Source organism: Gobius niger, assembly GCF_951799975.1.
Source record: "Gobius niger genome assembly, chromosome: 11".
In the NCBI taxonomy this organism is placed as follows: Eukaryota; Metazoa; Chordata; class Actinopteri; order Gobiiformes; family Gobiidae; genus Gobius; species Gobius niger.
In genome coordinates, this window is record NC_136862.1 from 12,336,506 (window position 1) to 12,362,159 (window position 25,654).

The window sequence follows — 25,654 nt, forward strand, 5'->3', positions numbered from 1 at the left end:
TGTGCAATAGGTGAGTCCTCCAGCCGGGTGATTCTGACCATCAGCCTGGCTCCACATCATGGAGATGGATCCCCACTGCTCCTTGCGGGTTGCCCCAGTGGCATCAAAGGACAAATTTAATTTTAAAAAGTATACAAAGAAATAGAAAAAATGCCATCTTATCTTAGAAAAAATGCTTCAATTGTGCTTGAAGTAAGACTTTTAATGCTGATTTTGAGCAGGTTTGGACTCATCTTGAAATAAGATTGCCAATGGAACATGCATTCATTTGCTTAAAGGAGTTACACAGAGTTACATACAGAGTTTAAAAATGTTAAAATGAAGTATTTTCCTCCCCCTACACGTTCCAACCATGTCCTAGTATGTAGAATGAGCTCAGACCTGTTCACCACAACTGCCTCTAAAATCCTGCACTGTCACTCAAAAAGGTGTTGATTCAGGTCCGAAGTGCCATCATGCACGAGCGTAATATAGAAGCTGCAGTTACACGTATGACCTGAGGTGGCAGTAGTGAGTATAAAATGGCTAACTTGCATCTTGCCCCTTTAAAATAAGAGAAATTTACTTGAACGCTTAAAACAAGACAAACAAAACTTGAAATGAGACAAAATAATCAAATACAAGAAAAATATGTCTCGTTCCATTGGCAATCTTATTTCAAGACGAGTCAAAACTGTATCAAAATCAGCATTAAAAGTCTTATTTCAAGCACTTTTGAGTCAGATAAGATTTAATTTTTTCCATAGCCCACAGATTCAGTATCTGCTGAGATTATGGGGGACTGGCAATTAAATGTTAAAGATTTTTGTTTGTACAGTTTTTGTGGTAAATCATGTATTGCCTCTAGTAAAGTTTAAGTTCAGGTTAAACAGTTATTTGTGATGGAGTGGAGTACAGTTCCATGTCTTTGTAGCAAGTTATAAGTAAGCATAAGTATAAACTATTATCTGTCACATCTACAGCTTATTTTTTAGAGTGTTGAGGTCACCCAAGTTCATTCGTACAAATACCTGAGTGACCACATTGCCTCCAGCCTCACGTGAGATGTTCATGTAAACTCAGTCTGAACTAAGAGTATTTGGTATTGAACAGAAAATTACGCTTATTTTTTATCCTGCTGTTATTGAAACAGTAATCAGATATGGTATATCTGAGAGTTTCGGTAATTTGACAGTGAAAATAAAATGAGAAAATCCATCATTTCAGCACATACAGTATTTGAGGATATTGTGATGGAACAGGCAACGAAAATGAACTCAGATCTATCCCATGACCTGCACTCCCAGTATGAGCTGCTCCCATCCGGACAATGCTATTAAGAGCGTATTAAATACCTTTATTTTCATGACTGCACCTTTTATCAAGTATTATAGAGAAAGAATATATTTTAGATGCATCACTGAAACGAACCTGAGACCTGAAGTGTACCTGAACAAACCTAAAACAAATACCTGAACAAATGTAATTTAGAAAACACATTGATTTGTGATTTCAGAACAAATGTTTTGACCCTGCTAATTGTTAATTATTTGCCAATATATTCCAAAAAATACTTATAAGACAAATAATAAAGATCGTCAAGTTCATTCACTTTTCTGGACTCTCAAAGATGCTTCGACACCTAAATTCACCTTTGACATGTCAGAGCCATATGAACCGCCTCGGGCTTTGAGAACCTCAGAGAGAGGTCTGCTGGTGGTTCCCAGAGTCAGGACTGAACACGATGAGGTTGCATTTCAGTTTTACGCAGCTAAAATCTGGAACAAACTCCCAAAGGAGAGTTGTGATTGATTAATAATTACGGTATATTGATGTTTTTGGATCGATTTGATCTGCCTTCTAGTAATTTTACGCGTAAATCTTTTTGTGTTTGAATTGTGTTTCATTCACTCCATACGCACTAAGTGAATGTTGTAGCCACAGCTGTCCTGGGGCAGACGTATGCTCAAGGGCACAACAACAGTCTACACCAGCGGGAGCCGGAATTGACCTGCGCTACCATGTGAGCCACTGTGTGCTTTTGTGCTTTTGAAGAGGATTCAGATGGTGCTGGTCCACCTGTAATCACTGTGTTACAATGCAGACAATCCAGTAGTGTCTATGTTAATTAGCTCCTGAAAATAAACATAAGATTATCTGCCTAATAACAAGGGAAAACAAATGGTATCCGTCCCACTGCGGCAGCTTCATAGTGATCAAACACAGAACATCATTAAAAAGCCTGATTTGCACTTCAAATTAGCATGAAACAGCTCAGCGATAATTAAATTGAGGTGGAGGTTAGGCCTAGTAGAGATGGGAGATTTGTGAACAAATAATTACAGTACCTTATTAATGAGGCATAAAAAAATCATTGAAAGTGTAATCTAGTCTTCTCACATATACTGTAGTACTGTACATGTGGTACTGTAGTACTGTATATGTGAGAGGTCCAGCTGCTTAGAGCTAATATGCAGCTTTCCAGAACAATCATGGGCCAAAGTACACAAAATACACAAAATAAATAAATAAAAATAATAAAATTTAAAAAACAGCACAAGGAAAGGGCTTTGGTCACAGCCTTCTCATTGTTTCTGCAAAGTCAAAAGATCCAGTGTTGCATTAACTTTCACCAAGATCAAGTGTTGATGATGGGAGAGTGTGACCACTGCACAAAGCCTTGTCCAGCACACCCCACAGATTACGCCTCACAATATAGTACACCTCTTTATTTTATTTTTTTTGTATACTTTATTGTCCCCGTAGGGACATTTAACTCATCCAGTGGTCGACGGCAGTGCCGCGCCCAGGGATCCATCTCTATGATGTGGAGCCAGGCTGGTGGTCAGAAACACCTGGCTGGAGGATTCACCTATTGCACATGTTTTTAGTGGTAGGGGAAACTAGAGTACCCGGAAGAAACCTACGCAGACACGGGGAGAACATGCCGCTTAGAAAAACGACATGTCTAATTTTGTGTAACTATACTTGGATCTTGTAGCTACTCATGTAACCATATTTAAAAAGGGAAAACGTGGAAGAGCTTGGTCGCTTCTAACTTCACCCCCATTTGACCCCATAAAGGAGAGGAGGAGAGGCTAAACAACATCTTTGGTCTTCTTGCGTGACCAGACAGGTATGCACCAACTCGACAAAGCTCAGGTAAGAACAAATCTCAGTATGGAAAAACAGTGGCCTGTTCCTTTAAGTTTGGCATAATTGATTGAATGACTTTAAATGCTTTTTAATTCCCTGCGGAAACCCTGATTGATGGAATAACCTGGTCATTCAGGACGTTCAGGTCGTCAGCAGATCTCATTCTTTGGGAATCATGCTGTGGGGTTGTTTTGCTGCGGAAGGAACTGGTGCACTTCAAAAATTAGACATGAAGAAAGAACACTATGTGGAAATATTGGAGCAACTTCGCAAGACATCAGACAGGAAGTTAAAGCTTGGGCACAGATGTTTCTTCCAAATGGACAATGACCCAAAGCATATGGCCAATACTGGTTACAAAGTGGCTTAAGGATAACAAAATCAATGTTTTGAAGTTCATCACAAAGTCCTGATCTCAATCCAGCTGAAAATGCATGGGCAGAGCTGAAAAGGCATATGCACGCAAGGTGGCCTACAAATTTGTCCCAGTTACACCAGTTCTGCTTGGAGGAATGGACCTAAATTACTGCCAACTATTGTGAGGAGCTTGTGGAAGGATATCCAAAATGTTTGACTCAAGTTATACAGTTTAAAGGGGCTAGATGCAAGTTGGCCATTTTATACTCACTACTGCCACCTCAGGTCATATATGTAACTGCACCTTCTAGCTCGTGCATGACGGCACTTCGGACCTGAAGTAACAACTTTTTGAGTAACAGTGCAGGATTTTAGAGGCAGTTGTGGTGAACAGGTCTGGGCTCCTTTTACATATTAGGACATGACTGGAACATGTACGGGGAGGAAAATACTTTTTTTAATTTATTTTTTTAACTCTGTATAGTCCCTTTTAAGGCAATTTTACGCAACATTAATGAAATGTATGTAAACTTTTGGTTTTGTAAAAAGTAATACAAAATTGTGAACAGATTTCCATCTCTTGTTCTTCTGGAATTTGACAAATGGAAATAATTGTTCAAATTCTAATTGACCTAAAAAAAATAAACGTTAATTCTGGTTTTATGTCTGACAGTGAGAAAAAAAATGCAAATGTGTCTTTTTATGAAGTGTATGTAAACATATGTTTGTGTGTTACTACAAGCCCTTTTAGCCCTTTCACAGCAGCTAATGTAACGTCACATGAGACAAGTGTCAAACGTAAAATAATGCTTCATATTTTCAATACATTTTTGCATGAACCAGCATATTTCTCGGGGTAAGTTTAGGAAGCATTAGTATGTAGCAACCTTGGGCCCGCAGTGAGTCACCGAGCATCCCGGATCTGCATAATGACAATCTGGTATCTTTCTTTCACGTAATCTGCATGTCTATGGCGTAATAAAGCCAGCGCTGTAGCCGGCGTGTGTGACAGCCGTGGTTGCTAACTGCACCTTGTTATCATGATTTAAACAAAAGCGAGAGGATGGTGTGCACCTCTAGGACCTTGAGATAGATAGGATGAGCTGCGAGAGGGGGAGAGTGATGGTGAGAGATAGAGCCGGGATGTACACAGAGTATATCAGAGGCGGCACAGGTTCATTTGCATTCACTACATACCCACAGCTCAGCCCGACGGAGCCCACCAGCAGCAGCGCTCTGCCCCAGGGGAAGGCTGCTCTCTCCAAGGCTAAAAAGATCACCCTCCTCGTCTGCTGATGAGCGAGCAGGATCTGATCAGCCAACACACAGAGAGGCAGACTGAGAATTAGAGCTGCATACATAGCGGTTGTTAAGAGGCCATTACGGATTTGACTAGTTATTTACACCATATGGTTTTACTGCATGGGCTTTAGTCAATATCTCTTTACTCACATCATATAGACTTGGCCTTTAACAGAGTGCTTAGAGATTCAAAGATGCCTACAAGATGGTTGGCCAGTGGATTCTGGCTGCTGTAAGTGCTCACTGTAAAGCATTAACATTCATACTTTCTTGGTGTTTTAAGCAACAGAGCATGGGTTGGCATGAGATGATCATATCTGAGTGTGCGACCACCAGATACTATGACAACAGCATTTTTATTTTCTTGACTATGTAAGTTCATTTAATGGCATTATATTGCCGTATTTATAAGGTATTGTATTGTATAAGCTTCATTCATTCATGAGACAATTGCATTTCATTTTTTGCAGCTGAGCAGGGAATCCGGGGGCTTCACACTCAACATTTGAACTTTTGAAATTTCAGCTTTTGGGCCTTAGAGTCTCTGCAGATTGATAAACTCCCATTCTATCTCTTGCTATATTATATATTTCTGTGTGTCTGTACCTGAGATTTAAGCTAAAAAGCAAAGAAATAATGTGACACAGTGGCCTTGCATAACCCTGCAGCAGAGTAATTGTTAGCTGTGTCTAATTATTAATTTGCATGCTTAAAAGAAAACAAAAAACTAAGATAGATGAGATAAGATAATCCTTTATTGATCTCACAATGGAGAAATTCACCGCTACATTTGGCTCTCAATAAGATCACTCAGGGTGTGAAAAATAGACAGGAAATGTGCAAATAGTTAAATAGTAAAAAGAGGTATCTTATGTACAGTGAGTAAAAGCTGGAATCTTAAGGGGCAGAAATATAAACAATAAGTAAATAAAATAAAAATTAGAACCGACTATAAAAAATGCAATATCAAGGTCGGCAGTGGCAGTGCAAAGTTACAGACCATATATGCATTATTATTATTAAACATGTCAGACCCAGACAAACCAAACTCAATGCCTAAAACTTTCCAACTACAAAGGTGTACTCTCTGGGTCTCTAACAGTAGCTCTCCTCCTCTTTCCAAGCAGCTCTCCAAAGGCTATTTACATTTCTACATAAACCTGATTCCTCCTGATGAATCTTCACTTTGTGCACCATATGACTAAGCTATGAGAACAGTGAACAGATACAAATCATATGCAGTAAAATGGAGTTATAAAAAAAGTATTTGGGGATTTAAACTGTGGCACACTGCAAAAAGTAATTAACAAGATTAGTATAAACATCTCAATTTGAGCATAATATTCAACATTTTAGAGATGATTTGACATGTTCTGAGATGTTTCTGACTCATGTCAATACATTTCTTCCTTATTTCAGGTAATTATCTTTGCCAATGGGGAAGAAAAATGGTCTTATCTCTGGCAATTTTACTTTCTTACTTCAAGCGAGATTCAACTTAGAACTCGTCTGAAATGTCCTCAAACTAGCAAAGTTAACTTCGTCCGATCAGGAAAAGTGTCTAAATGAGTGAAAACCACTCAAAATAAGATACATTTCCTCAATAGGTTGCGTTCACGTGACATAACAACATTATAAAGTGCATATAGTTTAAAGCAGCTGAAAAATCTATGACTAACTTTGGTGAATTGCAGATTTTTTTGTCTTAGTTTTTGGCTAATATCTCAATAATTACTGGAAGAATCCACATGAAACAAAAACTGTCTCAAAGTTCATTGTCTCGTCTGTCAGCACATATGAAGTAATGTCCAATTATTTTTTCTGAAAGGTGACAATATTCGAAAACATGAGTGTGATGTTGGCCAATAGAAAGAACTTTCAGACATAAAAATAATATGTCAGGTTTGTGAATCCAATCACTATCAAATAGTGATGAGGATAATCATTTGTTAATCTTTTGGGAAACACCATTTTCCACTCTTTTTAGCCATTTTGTGGAGTATGAACTTATTTATCACACATAAATGAAGTCAAGAGTAAATCGGACGCATATGGATATTTTCTCACAGCAGATTGTTCAGTGGAAGTGAAAAAACGGCAGTCGTAGCTGGCGCTAGCTTGCCGTTAGTATTAGCACGATGCTAACATGAAGCACCACGATAGCATTCTCCGTGTTTTATGTATTTATGGGCTGTAGAACCACTTTGCTCCTCTCCATGTCTTTGTATCTTTATTTAGTAGAAAACTATGTTCATAATTCAGTGTTTGTTAAAGTAGTTTTTTCAATAATTAGAAAAAGTTTAGATTTTTCTCCAAATTGTTTTCCCCCTTAACTGTTTTCAAACCTTATATGGCCAATTCCAGAGATGCCGTCTGTATCTATTAGCCAGTGCCCTTTACCTGACATTATGACATCATCACACTCTAAATCGTAAACGCCTCCTATTCAAGTCATTTAGGCCAATGCTTGATGTTTATTTTTTGCAGTGCAGACCCCTGGACTTGCACAATGTCTTGAATTCTTGCCTCCGGGTCTCGTACTGATGGTAATAAACTGCAAAAGACATTTAAACTCCTGGCTGTTTTCATCAACACCCTCTTGGACTACTTTGTTATTTCTCCAACTATTAGGTCAAGGGTTTGCAATCTATAAATCCAAGGAGTCACTTTTGTCTAAAAAACAAACACAATTGTTTTTCCCCCTGTTAAGAACAGCAACCACATTTATTAGTATGTTTAGTGTGGACAGGAGGATTTATAGTGTCTGAAGACGAACTGATCCAAATGAGAAAAACACAGAAAAATATCGCACCCCCGGCATATCTCTCACTTTATTCCAAAGAGCCACAGAAGCAGGGCTAAACCATGCTTTGCAGATGCTATGTTAGGCTCGTATTTGCATCACATAATCTTAAAAGAGCATATGTAAATGAACGACTGCATTAGTCACAAATACGGATGTAAAACTGAGAGCGGAGTTAAATGATAGCACTTGTTACGATCAGCTTCCCTTCTGCTTTCCATCTGGAGTCAGGGATCAAATAAATGTGGACTTGGCTTCGATGTGTCCCAAGTGTCCCAGTAGTAAATCTAAATCACTGACACTCCAGGATTTTGGGGCAGTGCCTGATCCAACAGTTCAAGCATGACACACCTCCCTCTCCTCTTCTTCTTCTTCCTCCTCTCATTGCTTTTCATTCCGATGCACCGCACTACATCACGAGCCGCTGACATCGCCGCCGCACAGCTTAGGCCAAACTCCTTGATTCAATGAGGCAAGTCTGTGTGGAATTGTCTTTCGAACTCGCGCTCTGTCCTCGCTGAGTTACGCGCTCTGAAACTTCACACACGGGTCTAACTGCGCTCAGTGGTTCACAAGGCCAAACTGCAGAGATTCATGGCGTTAAAGTCAAAACAATCTTTTCTCTGAGACCGGAAGGCATTAAATCAAATCTCTGCTCTTTCGTGGGGCAGAGGTGTCCGCGGATGCCAAGCGCAGCGGTGGATCGTCCTATTTCCAGCGCACTCGCACCGGGTCACATAGCATTCTTCATTTACTGCAGTAATTAAACACATCGCACAAGAGTACACACGCGCACACACACATGCTAGCGCTAATTGCAGGCAGGAGGCATCCCACTCATTATAGGCCAAATTAAAGCAATCAATTGAAACTAGAGACCAGCAGAGAGGAATACATCCGCGAGTGCCTGATCTCCTTAATAAAGACCGCGCAGGCTGTGTCAGCTATATAACCAGACAAAACTGTGGACGCTGACCAGGGTCCGACGCACAATTGCCTTGTTAATCACTTTCAGAGTCAGCTAATGGCCTCGCACTTTGAAGAGGCAACAATAAATCCAAGCCATTTCTCGCGGTATATGGTGCCTTTCAGAGCCATTTACAAGATAGAAATATGTTCTCTCCCGCGCCAACAAAAAATCCCCTGGCTGACACAACTGGCTACACTGCTGCACACACATCTGTAAGGCATTTTCGAGCCCCATGAAGGTTCCTCCTCTCTTCGCCTGCGTTCCCTAAACTAACACCAGAGGGGGGGCGCAGAGGGTTTGAGCATCCTGGAAAAAGCGAATGTGGCAGGTAAGGGTAATGCGTTCCTGTTTGCCTGTGTGTTTCGAGAAAATGAACACATCTGCCTAAATCAGCCTTTGCATCCCTAACAACAAAGGAGAGCAGGGGTGTGTGCGTGTATCCAATTCCAACAGAGTTTTCACAGGGACGTTGAACTTGTGTCACCAGGGGAGCCCCCACCTCTTCCCTCTGCCTTCTCCTCTCTCCGCCAGCTGGGCCAACTGTTGCTCCATCTCCGGGGCAGATTAGGGAAGTGCTGGCTCCTGAAGAATGTGGGTCCACTGCTGCTGCTGCTGCTCCTGACAGAGGATTTATTAGGACTGGCACTGCAGCCTGAGCCTCTGGCCTCCAGCTAATGGGGAGAGAGGAGGTGGTGAGAAAAGAGGACCTACGCTGCGATGTTACAAGACGTCAATACAAAACACTATGGTGCCTCTTCACAAGCTGCAGTTGGTTAAAGACTTCTGTCTTATTGAATTCTCTGTGCCCACTCCACACCTTAAGTACTTCTAGCCTGGGGACGATTTTTAGGTAGTAATTATAACAGAAACATACAGTGCGGTGGTACTTGACCCAGGAAACTTAGTAGTTCAGGAGTAAATGCCCCAAAGCAAATTAACAGTATATCAGCAGGTGTTTGTTTACCTGCTTTAAATGTAATGAATAAGCAAATCAGGTAAACAAACATGAATGTGTGACCAAACTAATAAAATAGTTTAAAGACTCTAAACTGTACATGAAATAAATTTGTTAGGAAACGGATTGTTTACTTTACAATAATAATAATCTCATCTTCTGTCCTAAACCAATTAAAGCGAGATTTACCTTAGAACTAGGGCTGGGTGATATATCAATATTTAAGATATAGGCTATTGATATATATTTTTAATGAGATATGGATTCAGACCATATCGCGTATATCGGGATATTTCAAATTCAGATAAGCTATTAAGTTAACAAAAAGAAACAGGTAATCTCAAGGTGATTTAAAAAAAAACGTTTATCTTGAACTGAGTACTTTATGTCGTTATCTCTTCATATATAAATGCTGCCCTCAGAAATAGACTGACCTATTTTACTTTATAGGCTATTCTTATCCAAGATATTTTTTTATTTAAATGTTGTTATACAGTGTTTATGTTTACATTTTAAAGTGAGTTTTCAATAAAATTATTCATATTTGGCTTTGACTTTGACTCACAGAAAAAATATCGGGATATAGATTGTATATCAATATTCAACCTAAATATATCAGAATATAACTTTTGGTCCACATCGCCCAGCCCTACTTAGAACAAGTCTGAAGTGTCCTCAAACTAGCAAAGTAAACTTGGTCAAAACAAAATACATTTCCTCAAAAGGTTGCGTTCACGTGACATCACAACATTCTAAAGAGCCTATAGTTTATGATGCCCATTTATTTTGAGGGGAACAAAATCTCAAGCTGTTAATCTTCTTAAAGGCACACTGTGTAACAGTTTGGATTGATATGAACCACATGTTTATAATGACCAGCAAGCTATTCAAAGAATGGATTTGGACGAGGACCTAACCTATTTAAATCTCATATTTGGCTACCTTTAGTCAACATCTCCACGGAGACGAACAGGAGACGTCCCTGCTCCCAATAAAGTAAGTCAAGGAGAGGTGAGCCTCTCAGAGCAAAGATACATGTTTGTTTGTTCAATTTCAGTCATTTTTGCATGTATTTTATTCTATCTATTGGGTGAAATGTTGCACAGTGTGGCTTTAACTGTACCGACAATTACTTTTACAATAAACACAAAAATCAGGTAGACATGTCTACTGGGTCCTAAATTTAACAAAAACGTTTACAGCATATTATAACAGCTACAAAACCCGTGCAGCGAGGTGCGTCTGTGCGGAGAGTCCAGGAGCCTCTGGACTAATGCAGTGGCCCAGATCCAGGCGGGAGACATCGATCAGATTGACAATTGAGAGGCCCATGTCGTGGCTGATAAGGCTTTTTTCGACAGTCCAGCACAAGCCCATCTATCTAAGATGAAAGGAAAAGGACGATGTGCGTACAGCCATGTCAGGGCAGCTGTAACAAAGCGCCGTGAGTAGTTACCAGGCCGGAGGAAGAGCCGGGCAGGAGGAGGGGCTGCCTCAGAGTAAAGCTCCGACACACAGAGGTCACCATCAAACGATTCTTTTCACCTTGGTGGCCATTGCTCCTGTGATGCACAAAGAGAACAGAGATACATTACTGTACAGTGGCCCGGCTTGGTCCTCGAATGTACAGTATTTGCACTGTACACAGCAATGTGAAATAATGTGGCTTACTATGATGTGAATATTGCCTTCCTATTTAATTTTACCGCTGACTAAACAAACAGATTAACAAATAAGACACTTAATTAAAGAAACAGGGGGTATTTGAAGAATTGTTTAGGATTAATAAAGATTAAACTTTATCATATTTCTATATTCGTTTCAAGTGGAAGAAATGATTGGAATTTGAGAGTGTTTTAACTTTATTTTGACCCTTTCGCTGCTTACATCATCAGTGACATCAGCTGGAGGCAGGAAGTGATCAAGAGAAATAAGATTAAACTAAAACTAGAGATTATAAGTGTAAAACTACGACTAAAAATGTGTGCCTATTGCGGCTTAAGGTGCAAGAACAAGAGGAATGACATTTGAGACGATAAAATAAGATTTATCATATCAATGTCTAACAACTATCAGACATTTGTTGATCGTTACTATGACAACAGCTACAATGGAATTAGAAATGAATCTAGCTTCCCGCCTCCAGCTAAACCCAGAATGTTTACAAACAATTAAAGGGTCTATACACCTGAGTTTAGTTGATCACTTTCTAAATAATCAGCAGCGCCCTCAAGGCAGTGGTACTCGGAGAGCAAATGGGTAAACTCAGGCCAAAGAGGCAGGGAACCACTGGCCCGTGTCACACAGATGGAATGATGCATTCCTGTGTTGCAGCTTGGCTAAACCTCTCATCACTTGTGTTGTGTCGCCACCTACTGGGCACTAAAGGTATCAGCATCAAGAGGTTTTCTGTCCTTTGTCTTTGACCCTTTCAGTCTCTCCCTCTCCTGTTCTGCATGATGCATACAACATGACAGCGAGACCCGAGGTGATATTTGCTGCATGTGAGAGTAACACTGACTTGTATTGCTATGAGCCAAAAATAATGTCTCGAAGAGTGCGGCCTGAAATTGGTAGTTAATTGAATAAATACACAATTAAAACATCGACAATATTTATGAATGATCAAATATTGTGTTATTATTGTTTTTAGTCTGATCAATAAATGCATATATTGACTGGAAAAATGTATTGCCATATGGTATATTACTAACCTTTTATACTGGGTGGCTCCATTAAGCCTTTTGTTCTCAGAAAACAAAAAAATCTGCATTGACACATACAGTGGGGAAAAAAAGTATTTGGCCAAAATCCAATAGAATGTCTATGTGAAACTGACCAAATACTTTTTTTCCCCGGACATCCTGTCACGAGCAGTCTGAGATATTGCTCAGGGACCTTTCTTGAAATCTTGAATCAGGATTGAGAAAGATAGAGCTGGAGAATAAGCATATATATGCATATTTTAGTCATCGTAGTAAAGATTTACAACTCTCGCTGACTGGTCTGGGTTTATTGAGTGGAGGATGCTTCCCTTTTAATATTACCTCTGAAGACAAAAGCAAGAAGAATCACTACGTCACTATCCGAAAATATAACATGTATGTATAAGTTGTTTGTACATGTTGCAAGAAGGAGCGATGCCGCAGATCCTTCATCACTCACTGATGTCAGACTGTACAACTCTCCCCTAAATGTTTTTTTTTAATAGGATTCTTATTGGAATCCTGTAAAACAAAATCCTTTAGGACATTCTATAGTATAGAACCTGTGTGATCTTTAAAAGAAGAATTTTTAAACATTTTTTACAAATTTGATATCATGTTTGTCGCTTTTGGACCATCAATAAGACTTTTACAATCTAAGCAGTTACTCAGGACTCACTCTACTCAAGTAGCCTTTTCTCCAAATACTTTTTTACTTTTACTTGAATAGTTACTTAGGTCACAACATGACCAGTGTTGACCTGGCAGCTGTCAATGCAAATACTGAACGGTGAGAGACTGAATGGATTTCCTTACAAACGATAAATATCTGTGCTGTCGTTGTGAATAGATTTGGGTGAGTATCTTTCTAAAGCCGACACTGCCTAATACTGTGTAGCTTTAGGTGCAGCATGATCTATAAGACCTTTAAGTGCGATGAGACCATCCCAGCAGTGATGTTTTATTTATGTATTGTTTTTACAATAGTTGGGCTGCTTCTCTTAGGTTACTCAGCAATGAAAAGATATGAGGCCTATACTCATGTGTAGTATACAGTATTGCTTGACCAAAAAAAAAGAGTCACCAGTTGCTGCAGTAGGTCAGGTCTAGGTTCATTAACACTATGTGCCCAAAGAATGAGATTAGCTGACAATCTAAACATCCCGAATGACCAGGTTATTCCATCAATGATTATTCATGTTCCTGATGGCAGGGGCATAATCCAAGATGATGATGGCTTCATTGGGCTCACATTGTGTAGGTATGTGGATAAATTTTTCAAACTCAATAGAAAGGCAAGTAAATAGTTTAAGTGGAAAGATGTAGTAACCCCTACAATATGCAATGAAATGTGTGTGTATATGTTCAGTATGAAGAAAGTTGCAGCGGTTTCTAGTTCAAAATCAGCATCTATCTTTAGTCCCGCCCATTCCATTTAGTGTGACCTAAAAAGAGAAAAGACCAGAACTTTTTCAATATTCAAGATTCTTTTATCGAAATTTCAGTAAACATTGATTTAACATATTTCCATTGGTTGCACGTTTTAAAACATAATTTTACATTAGTTCATTTAAACATTGGAGTTTGGTTTAATTAGGATATTTTCAGTTGTGTCAGTGGGCAGAGTAAACAAAACTAATGATAGTGGACAGAAAGTTAGGGAAAACGAGCAACAAAAGTGGAGCTGAATAGCTGAATGGTGTTGGCACTAAGGTTTATCTCTTCCACACGTGCATTAGCAGGAGTGACAAAAATATGGGGGAGTTTGAAAGATCCCAAAACTTTGAGCAGCAAACGACAACAAGACACTCTTCATGTCCACCTCCTTCTCCACAGTGTCCACAGGATTTGAAAGGTGTTTATTAAATTCATATTAAAGTTAAACATTTAATTTTGAATTTGCTACTGCGGGAAATGCATGCAACACTGGATTTTTGGACATTGAAGAGGCTTATTGAAACAAGGCCAGGTGAGGCAGTGTATATGCAACAGTGGTGGAAGGTATTGAGGTTTTAAGTAGGCTACAAGTACAAATATTTTTTTTCTGTACTGCTACTTTACATAAGTCACTTTTGAGATTAATAATTTTTACTTTTACGTCTCAAGATTTCAGTCTGTATCTGTCTGGACAAAAAGAAAAAAAGTAGAATGTTTTACGTATCTGTAGCCTACTTTTAGTTAAGCAATTCTTCTCCCCCCACTGGTAATATACAGTGGGGGAAAAAAGTATTTGGTCAGTTTCACATAGACATTCTATTGGATTTTGGCCAAATACTTTTTTTCCCCACTGTACATTGATTGTTCTAAACTTAGAGTCTAGATTCCTCTCCAAGACCATTCAGGAGATTGTTAAATCGTTTACTTTACTCGAGGGTCCCACTCCCACAACACACGAATCGAAACTAATGATGTCCTTACCTGCTCTTGACTTACCTGTAGTTACATCATGCCTGCCATCGTCGACGTTCAACACGGTTTGGAACATCGTGCAGATAAATAAATATAATTATTAAATACTGAGAGAGAGGTGTAAAGTTGGTAACAAAACGTAAGAACTTGTGTGGAACATCTGATGTTTTATCCACTAAGTCGCCAGTAGGGGGAGTCCGTGTGTCATTGTACGTATACTGCGCTGTAATTGTAAACGAAGTAGGTTGTTTCCTGTCGTAAACAGAAGATGAACAAACATCTGTCAGTTTAGCTCCAACGTCTGATTTCCTTTGGGTTTCGTTTATGTTGTGGTTTAATATAGCGATATGAATGTCACTTTAGATGGGGCCTAAACGCAGACAATGAAACTCCGAATGCAGGATAATGCGAGGTGAGTTGCACTAAACAGATAGGTGTGACCTACTTTAGCGGCTAATGCTAACATCTGTTTATTTCAACTATCACGGTTTCTGACAAGCAGAGACCTAGATTTACAGCTCAAGTTTATCAACATGACGTGCCTGAGATGTAGCTTTTTAGAAAGTCCATGTGGACGCTGAATGTATTGTTAACTGGAGTGAACTAAAATGGGAATTTGTTCCGCCATTCATTGTAGTTAGTTACTAATGACTTGTTTAACTTGTCTTTAGGAGTGACTGCAGAAGAGCGTCAACACTGAGAGAATCTTCTGCTGTTATGCAGCCTACAAGTGCACAGGGTGCTGCAACAGGACCTTCTGATGTAAAAGTATTTGTACAACCAGAGATAAAAACCAGGACACCGACACTGTGCTCACCTGCTGCCATACCTGAAGGGACAGAGGTGCGGGTCCCCATCGCCAGTGGTCCTGGAGAGACGAGCAGTGGCGCCTCCTCCAGAAGGCCCAGGGCGCACTCCCACAGCCACTCCCGCTCTCATTCACACGGACACAGCCGGCCCCAGCACCAGCCTCCTGACACTGACCTGGAGCCACCCGACTCTGATCCAGAGTCTGGGGAGACCAGTGCCTCTCTGTCCGAGCTGCGATATCTTCTTCGCTGGCTTCAGAAGAGTCTTCCTTTCCTCATTATACTGTGTGCTAAACTGGTCATCCAGCATGCACTTGGTAGGTGCTGTACATTAATAATGAAATCAAATACCTCTACAGTTGTTCATATTGTGTTTTTCTCCGGTAACTTGAAAGGTTTAGCTGTTGGTGTTGGCCTTTTTACAACCTTTTTATATGTGAATAAAGGTATTCGAGCTCAAGTGTTTCACCAGGTAAGAATTGATCACTGGAAGATATATAATGAAATTGTACTTAATTTAATTAGTTTAACCTTTGTTCTGTTTTTTGACAGGATCACCAATCAAAGTTGCAGTGTGTTTGGTTTCTCATCTTCCTAAGTTCCTCAACAATCCTGCTTTACTACACATTTTATGATGAGACGCTGTTCTACTGGTATGACTAAAATGTTTCAGATGGACAACACTTTAATTGTTCTAATTACACAGAGTCTCAGGGTTTAATGTTTCACGGTGCTATTTAAATTTGTTTGTCTTTTCAGTCTCATCTTCCTTGGCCCAACCATTGAGCCTTTAGGTTTCTGGGAGGTGCTTTGGGCAATCGGCATCACAAATTGTATAATTAAATTCCTGTCAATGGGTATTAAGTGCCTTATTTTGCTGCTGCCCTCCTCACTAGTCACCTACCGATGTCAAGTAAGAGATCTAATATAAGATCACGACAAAGGTAATACTGTTGATTTCTTCATAAAAGGGCGTTTTGTTTCTAGGGAAGAATGTTAATGCTGACCGAGGAGCTGGGTCAAGTGTACCAGGCAGTTGCCCCCGTCCCGCTCTGGTTCCAATACCTGGTCACCTACCAAGAGGATGATGGCACCCCCGGACTAACACTGGGGGTTGTGCTAGCTTTACTCTACCTCATAATGAAAGTAAGAAAACACAGAACCTGCAAGTACCAAATGCCTCTAAAACGTTGACCAATGTGTTGTGTCTTCAGCTTTTAGGATTGTATGGACAGGGCTCATCTTTGCTGAAAACTGTGAGCGTATGTCTAAAGGGCGAGGTAAATGGTCTTCCAATATGAAACCTGTTGATGGCTTTCCACATTAAACTCTCCAAGTGACCGTCTGTTTTTGGTTTGTTTTTATCAGCAAACGGGAACAGCAGCCACTAGGAGTCAGTGCAGTGAAGCCGGAGAGATCTGCCCCATCTGCCAAGGAGAGTACAGACAGCCTCGTGTTCTGCTTTGTCAGGTAAATGTTCTTTAGTCCTCATTGACCAGTCGATGCATCTTTAATACAGAACATGCTGACAGAATTATCTTTTTTTTTGCCGTGCAGCACATTTTCTGTGACGAATGTATTGCACTTTGGTTCAATCGAGAGAAGAACTGTCCCATGTGCCGGACTGTAATCACAGAGAAGGTCTACAAATGGAGAGACGGTGATACATCTCCACATCTGCAAATTTATTGACACAGTCCTGGGCCTTTAGTATTTCATTGTCATATTTGACAATAATTACTTGTCAAACCCCACTGAGAAGTTGTCTTCTGCACTGGTTTAAAGCTAAAGGCTGTTGTTGCAGCTACATGTCAGAGATAAAGCCTCTACAGAGTAGGCAGATTACTGCCTCGTACACCAGTATATTCATTATTTTTATGTTTTGATTTTTTTTCCTTCTTAGGTTGATATCAATGTCACTGTGATGTAAATGTTGCCTCTAGTGATTCTAAAATGTAAATAAGATTATGTCTTAAGATTTAAAAATTGTATTTTTATAAGAAGTGATTGTTTGGAACAGTCACCTTTTGTTAGCAGTGTTCCAGTTTGTATGGGCTTTTACTAAGGATTGTTTTTACCTTTTGAAACATTGATGTTGCAATATTTTAGTGACATTTAAGAGGGTGAGGTTGAAGTTCTTTCACATCAGACTGTATGTTTGGATTCTACATCTATGAGGTATTTACAGAAATTATTTTTCTACAGAGGTGCTTGAGCCACTGTTTAAAACAACCAAAGAATAAAAATATTTTATTGTAACTCATGTCATTCTTATCCAGTTAAATGAATAAAAGATAATGCAGTAACTCAATTTTTTTTACAAGCAGTTGTAATGGTGAAAAGGAAGAAGAGTGACCTTTTTATGTACATTTTACATATTTAACTCTTAAGTCATAGGATTAAGAGGAAACCACAGTCGCTGAATACCCATCTATTTTATGAGTATGAGATGGACCCGCCAACATAGTTGGTATTAACCACAGTGGAATAACGTGATCCGTACAAATCATAAAGTCATGGAGAAAAAGAAGAATTCTCTCATCCCAGTGCAGATAAACTGGGAGCAAATACATTTTATACAGGTTTTTACCCTGTTCTAAATACTGAACAAAGTCATATTACTATGACAAAGGCACAATGCCATTTCCACTTGGATCAGCGTTTTCATAATACACAAGCCGTCTCTTAAAGCACTGTCTGCAACATGTTTTTACAAGTGATGGAAACACTGCCTCTTGGAAAACATTTGTAAAAGGAATATACAGGTTTCATCAAATAAACATTGTGCTGTAGAAACTCAAAAGAAATCCTAAAAACAATATCAAATCTTAATGGAACAAATGAAGTAAAAATAAATGGAATGGAGGACATTCTGCTGCCTTATCAATATTAAAAAATAAATACATAATTTGCATAGAGTGAACAATCAGCGGAAAAGCAATGGCACTTAAAATAAATACGAAGGTCTTAATTGTTTAAAATGGAATTATTAAATTGATTGTGATGTGCTGAAAAGCCAGAGACAGTTTTGCCAAAGCGTATTAGTTCTTTTTCTGGTCGTCGTACTGTTGACTGTTTACAGACGGGAAGATTACACATCTGCATGTGTAGTCTGAGACTCAAAATGCTGCTTCCAGAGTCTCATATTGCATAATACTAGTACACGTGATACTGTAGCAGAAGTAGTAAATTTGCAGATTCGTAAGCAAGACGTGAAGGGAGATCAATAAGGTGACACTGATCCTACTTAATGCTGCGCTTTGTTTCATGAGCCTACAACCGTTAAACCAACAAAACTACACGTTGGTAATGCCGCCTCCAAATCAATGCATTCAAGTAACATCTGAAGTGTTTTTACATCCACCACAAGTTGACCTGTACTTTGGAGAGAAACCGTTAATAAGAAGCAGCACCAGAATAACACGTCTTTGATTGTGCTGAAAGCAACACAAGTTTCCTTTGATCACTTTTCGTACAGAAGAGCAGTGGTTCTCAACTTGTATGGCCTGAAGACCCACCTTCATAGGACGGCAAGTCGAATACTAATATTTTGTGCAATTCATAACACACTATGCAGTTTAAATAAGTGATTTATAATGTGAAATACTGTAGTTTTTGTTAGCATATTGTTGATTTAGCATAAATTAAATTTGAAATTATGAAGAATTAAGTAAACAAAACATAAAATGTATCTATTTCATGCGTCAAAATGAAGCTTTGTCACTTAAGATTTACTGACTGTGGAAACAGTCACTTTTTTTTTACTCAAGAGTACATATACTAAATTACTGAAGTAGAAATAAAAAGTACTGTGTGATAAACTTCTCTCAGAAGTCCAGAAACTTCAGAAGTTACTCAGTTACATGTACTTGAGTAAATGTAACAGTACTACCCACAGTACCTTTACCCATGACCCACCAGTTGAGAACCACTGCTGTAAAGTACATTCAAGCCCGTGAAAGCTTCTCTAATGCTGATACTAAATAATTGAACGTGAGGAGACTAAACTCCAAACGGTAAATTATTTTCCCCCTCATGTGTAACCAGCTGTAAACATTTGACAGAACACTGTCCCCATGGACAGAGGAGCACCAATAATAATGCAGTAACTTAAGAGGAGGCATTGGCTGGACATTTCAGCCAAAGTCAAATTTGAAAAGCATGTCTCATACATTCCTGACCGTTGCCCATCACGAGCAGTAGACGGTGGTGGCCGCAGGTTGGACGTGAAGAGAGAAGGCGCTGCTGGAAGAGCTGGTGATCAGCGGAGACAGTGTCAGTCAATTAAAAAAATAACTACTAAGTCTTTTTTTGAAATGACCAATTTGAAAGAAAATTTAAATAATTCTAAATGTCAGCAACAAGCCAAGCGTCATAAGTTCATTCTTAGATGCTCTGGTCTCTTGGAATTCAAAGGATAGGAGTGTTTTTTAAATTGTCCCGCGCTGATGCCTGACGGCTGTCGGATAGGAAGTGGAGCAGAGGCCTCTGTTGTCCCACTGCCGCTGAAGTCCATTTGGTCCACGGACACCTCCATCGGCTGTTCCACTGACACACCAGGAGACAGCACAGACGGGCAGTCGTTCAGGGCGGGGCCTCGAGGCCAGCAGCCTCCACCGGCAAACTTCACTGGGCTGTGGAGAGTTCACTATTTAACAGTACTCGTATTGAAAAAGGCTAATCACACTAAGTGATTACGACATGCTGTAATGTAATGCATATTCTAGAGATTAAGATTCTTTGATTACCAAATTATTTGATGACAATTTCAATCATTAATTATCTCATACATTTAAGAACATGTTTGCAAAAGTGTGAACTACAGAGCTACCAGGTTTTATACACAACTATTGACTAATCCTTATGGAGACCATCTTCTACCAACATTATTTTTGTTAAATTTAATTGAAATAGTGATTTTAAATGGATTGCGATGACATGCAGCGTGTCATTCAGCTCATTAAAACAAACTGCTAAGGGGTTTACCTTAGAGGTGTTCTTGGGCTTCCAGGAAACTTTCGTGGAGAACGAACCTTTGGTTCAAAAGAAAACTTCTCTTTGACATTTTCAAGCACTGACGGGGCCACATATGTGAAACCCTGGGAACAAATGAGAAAACAAAATCTGAGTGCACCTTTTCCCAAAAACAACCCACAGCTGATGATGAGCAATGCAACACTGAGTAAAGTATATCATGCAATGTGGTTAAAGTGAGCGAAGTTTCCAGCAGAAGCACGAGTTCAAAACCAGATGGAACACATTATGCAATTCTTGTAAGACGTTGAAAGGATCATGAAAACAATAAAACACTGACGGCCTGTCTATGTGTTAATTTAGACAAAAGGAGAAATTCCATTGTTTTCAAAAGCTTAGTCCTGTTTTACTGTAGGACTTGACTCACCAGGAAGACTTGATTAGCACTTTCACTGAGTGTGGAATCGTCTGGACTGTCCACTGGAGTCTGGCTTGTGAACTTGGAGTCAAACTGGCTGACATCATCAGCTGATTGCTGTTAGACATATTAGAAACTTTAGCTTCTCAGAACGATTACAGAAATACGTTTTTTTTTAAAACAGACTTACCAGAAATGGTTTAAATGGAGGCTCTACTTTACGAGCAAGCAGGTCATCCCAGTTTATATGTCGGAAGAAAGAATGAGCCTGAAGATGAAGAGCATCTTTAGAGAACTTATGGCACTCTTGACTTTACGTTTTATGTTTTTACTTTTAACCACACTGTTTACCTGGACCTCTGCAGCATCTCCAGGGCCACCACCGAGCCGCAACGAGGCATTCCTCTTCAGCAGCTGACAACAAAGGAATCCGGTCACTAAAAACTCTTCAGCGTTTTCAAAATGATCAAACTTAAAATGGCCGTACCTTTTTTAGAAGGTCTCTAGCCTCTTGCGTCAGATATGGTGGAAGGCTAAGTTTACATTTCAGTATTTTGTCAATTGTCTTCTTTCGGTTTTCACCAGTGAATGGAGGCTGGACAATGAAACATTAATAAATGTTGGTGAGATAACTGCAAGAGCTGCTCAACAGATAATTAATAAGCCTGAAAGTTAAAAAGATTTTATGGGTAATTTTCAAATATCCCTGAATGAACCATTATTGTTGTAGGCTGTGGAAATGTTCATCTTTGAAAATAATGAGTGCTTTTCCTGCTTCAGTATTGATTGGTGTGACTTACTGCGCCTGTCAGCATGTCGTACATGAGAGCTCCGAGACTCCACCAATCGACAGCTCGATTGTGTCCACTCCTCATCAGGATCTCTGGAGCCCTGAGAAAGAATGGAGGAAATAACATGATACTCCACTGTAATGCACCGACAGAGGCCTAAAATAGAAGAGCAGCTATAATCTTGAGATGTCACATACATATATTCAATGGTGCCACAGAAGGTGTGGGTTACAGTGCCATCATGGATCGACTCCTTGCACAGACCAAAGTCTGTCAACTTCACATGCCCTAGAATATTAAATAAAATGCATTACATTGTGGCCATGTGCATTCAACATTTTTTTTTATATCTTTATTTTGTTTTACCATTGTTGTTGAGCATTATGTTCTCAGGCTTCAGGTCTCTGTAGATGATGCCTTTCTTGTGTAGGTGGCCCAAGGCCATGGAGATTTCAGCCAGGTAGAAACTGTAAACAAAACTCATTGTTAATTAGTTCCACTCATTTGCATATTTTCAACAAGATCCTCTTCACTATGACAAAATGCACAGTATTTGTTCTGGCTTGAAATAACTATGAGGATATTAAAGACATCAGCACTGTCCACAGCCTGCAGCACTCATCAGGACAGTCCACTTTGCAATACGTTAATATGCAGTGAACACTGCTTTAAAGGGCAAATTCTTCTAGTTGGCTGAATTCCAGTGATTTAATTTAAACTATTGCTTTTTGTTCAGCAGATGCCAGTGATTTACCATGCCGTGTCCTCCATAAATATTCCTTCTCGTTCTAGTTGCATAAATAACTCCCCACCTGCAGAAAACACATATAATGTACATTTTAAAGAAACACATGTGGCATGTTGGATTATTCGGCATCACAACACTCACCACTGAGATATTCCAGAATAAGATACAACTTTCCCCCGGTCTGAAAGGCATAGATCAGGTCCACAATAAAAGGATGCTTCACTTCCTCCAAAATGTTGCGCTCAGCTTTGGTATGGGCCGTGTCCTTTGCATTACGAACGATCATAGCCTATGAGGGTAAAAGACACAGAGGAGGAACAGTTGGAAATCTGTAATTGTTTTCTGAAGAGAAAACAAATAATGCCCAAACATAAGGGGGTAAGTGACATGGTCGAACGCTGCATCACCCACCCCCACAGATTATCTATGTTAGATAATCGTGTTAATGGCTAATTGATGATTAGATAGCCTGTGTGCAATTATGTAAACACCTTTCTTTAAGCTAGTGGAGTATCTGGAGCATCAGCATTTATTTGATCTGCATCAGTGGGACTTTCCAGTTTAAATAATCTCTTTTTCATGAGAATCCTGGCCCGAGAGGTGAACCAATTATACATCTTTTTAGTGGCGGGGAAACCGGAGTACCTGGATGAAACCTACGCAGACACGGGGAGAACATGCAAACTCGACACAGAAAAGCCCAGTCCAGGTGGGAATCGAACCAAGGACCTTCCAGCTATGAGGAAAACTGAACTTTATTCCGCAACTCGACAGATTATTCTTGTTCTGAGAAATTAGGGCTATTCCATACAAGTTTCCATGGAAAACATAAACTTGTGACCCCAATCTGTTGAACATTAGTGTACGCGGCAGGACCATAGATCCATTTTCCAAGAAAAGGATGTGATTGTTTTCATGGACTGACTGGACTATCTAGGTTTATAGCAAAAGTATCAAAATGTCACCAGAATAGAATGGATACAACAGTCCTCATACCACAACAAGATCACCCACACAAGCAACTGCGGTAGGTTGCAGATGAGATACATACCTTCTTCAGAACTTTCATAGCAAAGATTTTCCCAGAAGCAGCACCGGCTACTTTACGAACCTGAAACACCTGGAAATAAGTTGTACGTTGATTACTATTCAGAAAAGTCACATTGGTTGCAAATGTCTCCACATAAAACACCGGATTTACACGTTAAAGTTACACATCTAGCAACATGTTAACATTTCAAGGAACGAACAGACACAGAGTAGCATTGGGGCTCTTTGGGAAAAAATAGGTATAAAATATGTATGATGAATTTTAAAAACATACAGATTTACACAGGAGCTGTTTCTGAGCAAAAACAATAAAGCTATTACTATTAAATCAAGGCTCAAATATGGTCAAACTAAAGCTATTTCTGAAATGTTTACATGTTAGCGGATCTGCACTGTTGTTGCTTTTCCATACCTTTCCATAGCCGCCTTTCCCCAGAACCTTCAGCAACTCAAAGCATTCAGGTCTAATCAGTTCCGTTCCTTTGTTGACGCTGTTCTCAGATATTTCAAACTTCTCACAGCCGTCCATGTTGCTGGGAAAACAACAGCAGTGGAGCAGAAAAGATTAAACACAGGAATGGCATGTTGCGAATCAGGTCTTTCAAAACAAAACGTCACAGAGTAGTAAGCAACACCACGTGTGAGTTAAAGGCCTGATTCTGTTGGTTTGTTTACAAAGCAGTAAAAGAGTAATGCCAGTCCAAACTAATTCTTCGCATTGCTAACACATCCCCAGTTCTTCACAGGGAAAAGTTTCAATTTAACAGCATATTAAAAACAATAACAGTATCCACATTGCTATAGATTACAATGGATAAATGGTTTTAATTAGATGCACTATACTGAAAGAGAAAACCCTTTTATTTTCCACTACTAGACACACTGTAGTACATAGTGTGCATAATTTCAATAACATACAAGAACATTGACACTTACAATTCAAAACCACTACTGGATTGGTCCATATATTCATTTAGTCCAACCTGGGGGGTAAAAAAAAAAACATGTTAATACAGTACACTTACCGACATTTACTTTGTATGCTTATAATGAGATGCAATGCACTTTAAAGTCAAAGTAGGTTAAGTATTAGCTGAAAATCACAGCTGATGTCTCATAGGTACACACCCACTAAGACACACAACACTAACTTTATTTACTTTTTAACCACAGCCTTTTTGTGTGACGATGAAACTGGATGCTGCTTCTGTACTACACCCAATATATCAAGGTTATGCTGGTGATGACTTGTAAATGTTTAACACTACAGTTTTTTAGCGGGTCTTATACAGCACAACGACAAATCAAGTGAGTTTCTTTACATTTTGAGGCGAATAGCGATTGTGGATGGGAAAACACCGGTTACAGTAATATTAGCGGGGAATCGGCGTCGCAACAAGAGAACCACATTTTTTTTTGTCATTATGGCGGGTGAAACAAAGTGAAGCGTCCGCAAAACATTTCAGTGGCATTCCTCTCAGTTTCCGATCAGCTAAATCCCGCTCATATGACTGAAAACGCTGGACTTACTACGCTTTTCACAGGAGAGGCCTCATACTAGCTAACGCCTAGCATGCTAGCTACAAGCTAACCGGCTAGCCGCAGCAACAGCGCAACACAACACTCACTCCATCTTCAAGCTCGTCCTCGGACACGATGTCATCCGGTTGGTCCAGATCGATGTCGAAAACACCGGCCATTTCCACTGTCATTTTACGAGCGTTTGTCCCGGACAGCAGCACAAATCCCTCTCAGCCGCTTCACGTGAGAGCCATCCCCACCACAACAACGCACCCGGCAAAAGCGCTACCTACCGCCACCCGTACAACAAGCGGCATGGGCTGGTCCCCTCCCACCGCGACCAGGCGGCTAACCACAACACAGCAGAGAAGAGCGCCCCGCGGTGGAGCTGCTCTGATATTACACCATTAACCCCACTCCTCTTCTTTTGTAGTGTTTCTCAACTTCACGCGACTCACGGGTCTCACGCGACTCACGGGTCTCACGCGACTCACGTACACCTTGAGAGTCTGTGACCTTTAGGATCAAAAGGGCCGATTATCCCGGACAATACTCATTTTCGTCAAGAGCCGCGACGCAACTGGAAAATGAGGGTTTGGTGCAATTTAGTTTTATTTTTCAGACTATATTGGGCCCTTATTTTTCCACAGTTTTTTATTTTATTTTATTTTTTACATAGTCAAAGAGTCTCGAGAACAGGGCTGAAG

At 39.8% G+C, this 25,654-nt stretch overlaps 2 protein-coding genes across 2 annotated transcripts; one reads left to right on the forward strand and one right to left on the reverse strand.

Moving 5' to 3' along the window:
• Nucleotides 1–14,888: 14,888 nt before the first annotated feature.
• On the forward strand, nt 14,889–19,086 carry rnft1 (ring finger protein, transmembrane 1). Its single transcript, XM_079566836.1, has 9 exons — nt 14,889–15,048; nt 15,308–15,762; nt 15,841–15,917; nt 15,998–16,098; nt 16,205–16,358; nt 16,433–16,591; nt 16,660–16,725; nt 16,814–16,915; nt 17,003–19,086. Exons 1-9 carry the CDS (start codon nt 15,020–15,022, stop codon nt 17,135–17,137), a joined length of 1,278 nt encoding a protein of 425 aa, XP_079422962.1. The 5' UTR covers nt 14,889–15,019; the 3' UTR covers nt 17,138–19,086.
• Nucleotides 19,087–19,259: 173 nt separating this feature from the next.
• Nucleotides 19,260–25,389, reverse strand: rps6kb1a (ribosomal protein S6 kinase b, polypeptide 1a). The gene is made up of 15 exons (XM_079566590.1): nt 25,055–25,389; nt 24,363–24,409; nt 23,839–23,959; nt 23,428–23,496; nt 22,518–22,665; nt 22,383–22,440; nt 21,995–22,095; nt 21,826–21,916; nt 21,638–21,728; nt 21,325–21,432; nt 21,189–21,251; nt 21,028–21,105; nt 20,847–20,954; nt 20,432–20,544; nt 19,260–20,079 (listed from the first exon to the last, which is right to left on the reverse strand). Exons 1-15 carry the CDS (start codon nt 25,136–25,138, stop codon nt 19,818–19,820), a joined length of 1,542 nt encoding a protein of 513 aa, XP_079422716.1. The 5' UTR covers nt 25,139–25,389; the 3' UTR covers nt 19,260–19,817.
• Between the last annotated feature and the right edge of the window lie 265 nt (nt 25,390–25,654).

Excerpts from the sequence above, each read along its gene's own strand:
- rnft1 (XM_079566836.1), top strand. The coding sequence starts at position 15,020 with ATGAAACTCCGAATGCAGGATAATGCGAG. Across the intron at positions 15,049-15,307 it reads CGAATGCAGGATAATGCGAG|GAGTGACTGCAGAAGAGCGT; the intron begins GTGAGTTGCACT and ends ACTTGTCTTTAG. Across the intron at positions 16,916-17,002 it reads CTCGTGTTCTGCTTTGTCAG|CACATTTTCTGTGACGAATG; the intron begins GTAAATGTTCTT and ends TTTGCCGTGCAG.
- rps6kb1a (XM_079566590.1), bottom strand. The coding sequence starts at position 25,138 with ATGACAGTGGAAATGGCCGGTGTTTTCGACATCGATCTGGACCAACCG. Across the intron at positions 22,441-22,517 it reads TATTCTGGAATATCTCAGTG|GTGGGGAGTTATTTATGCAA; the intron begins GTGAGTGTTGTG and ends TGTTTTCTGCAG. Across the intron at positions 20,080-20,431 it reads AGCCCAAGAACACCTCTAAG|CCCAGTGAAGTTTGCCGGTG; the intron begins GTAAACCCCTTA and ends AACTCTCCACAG.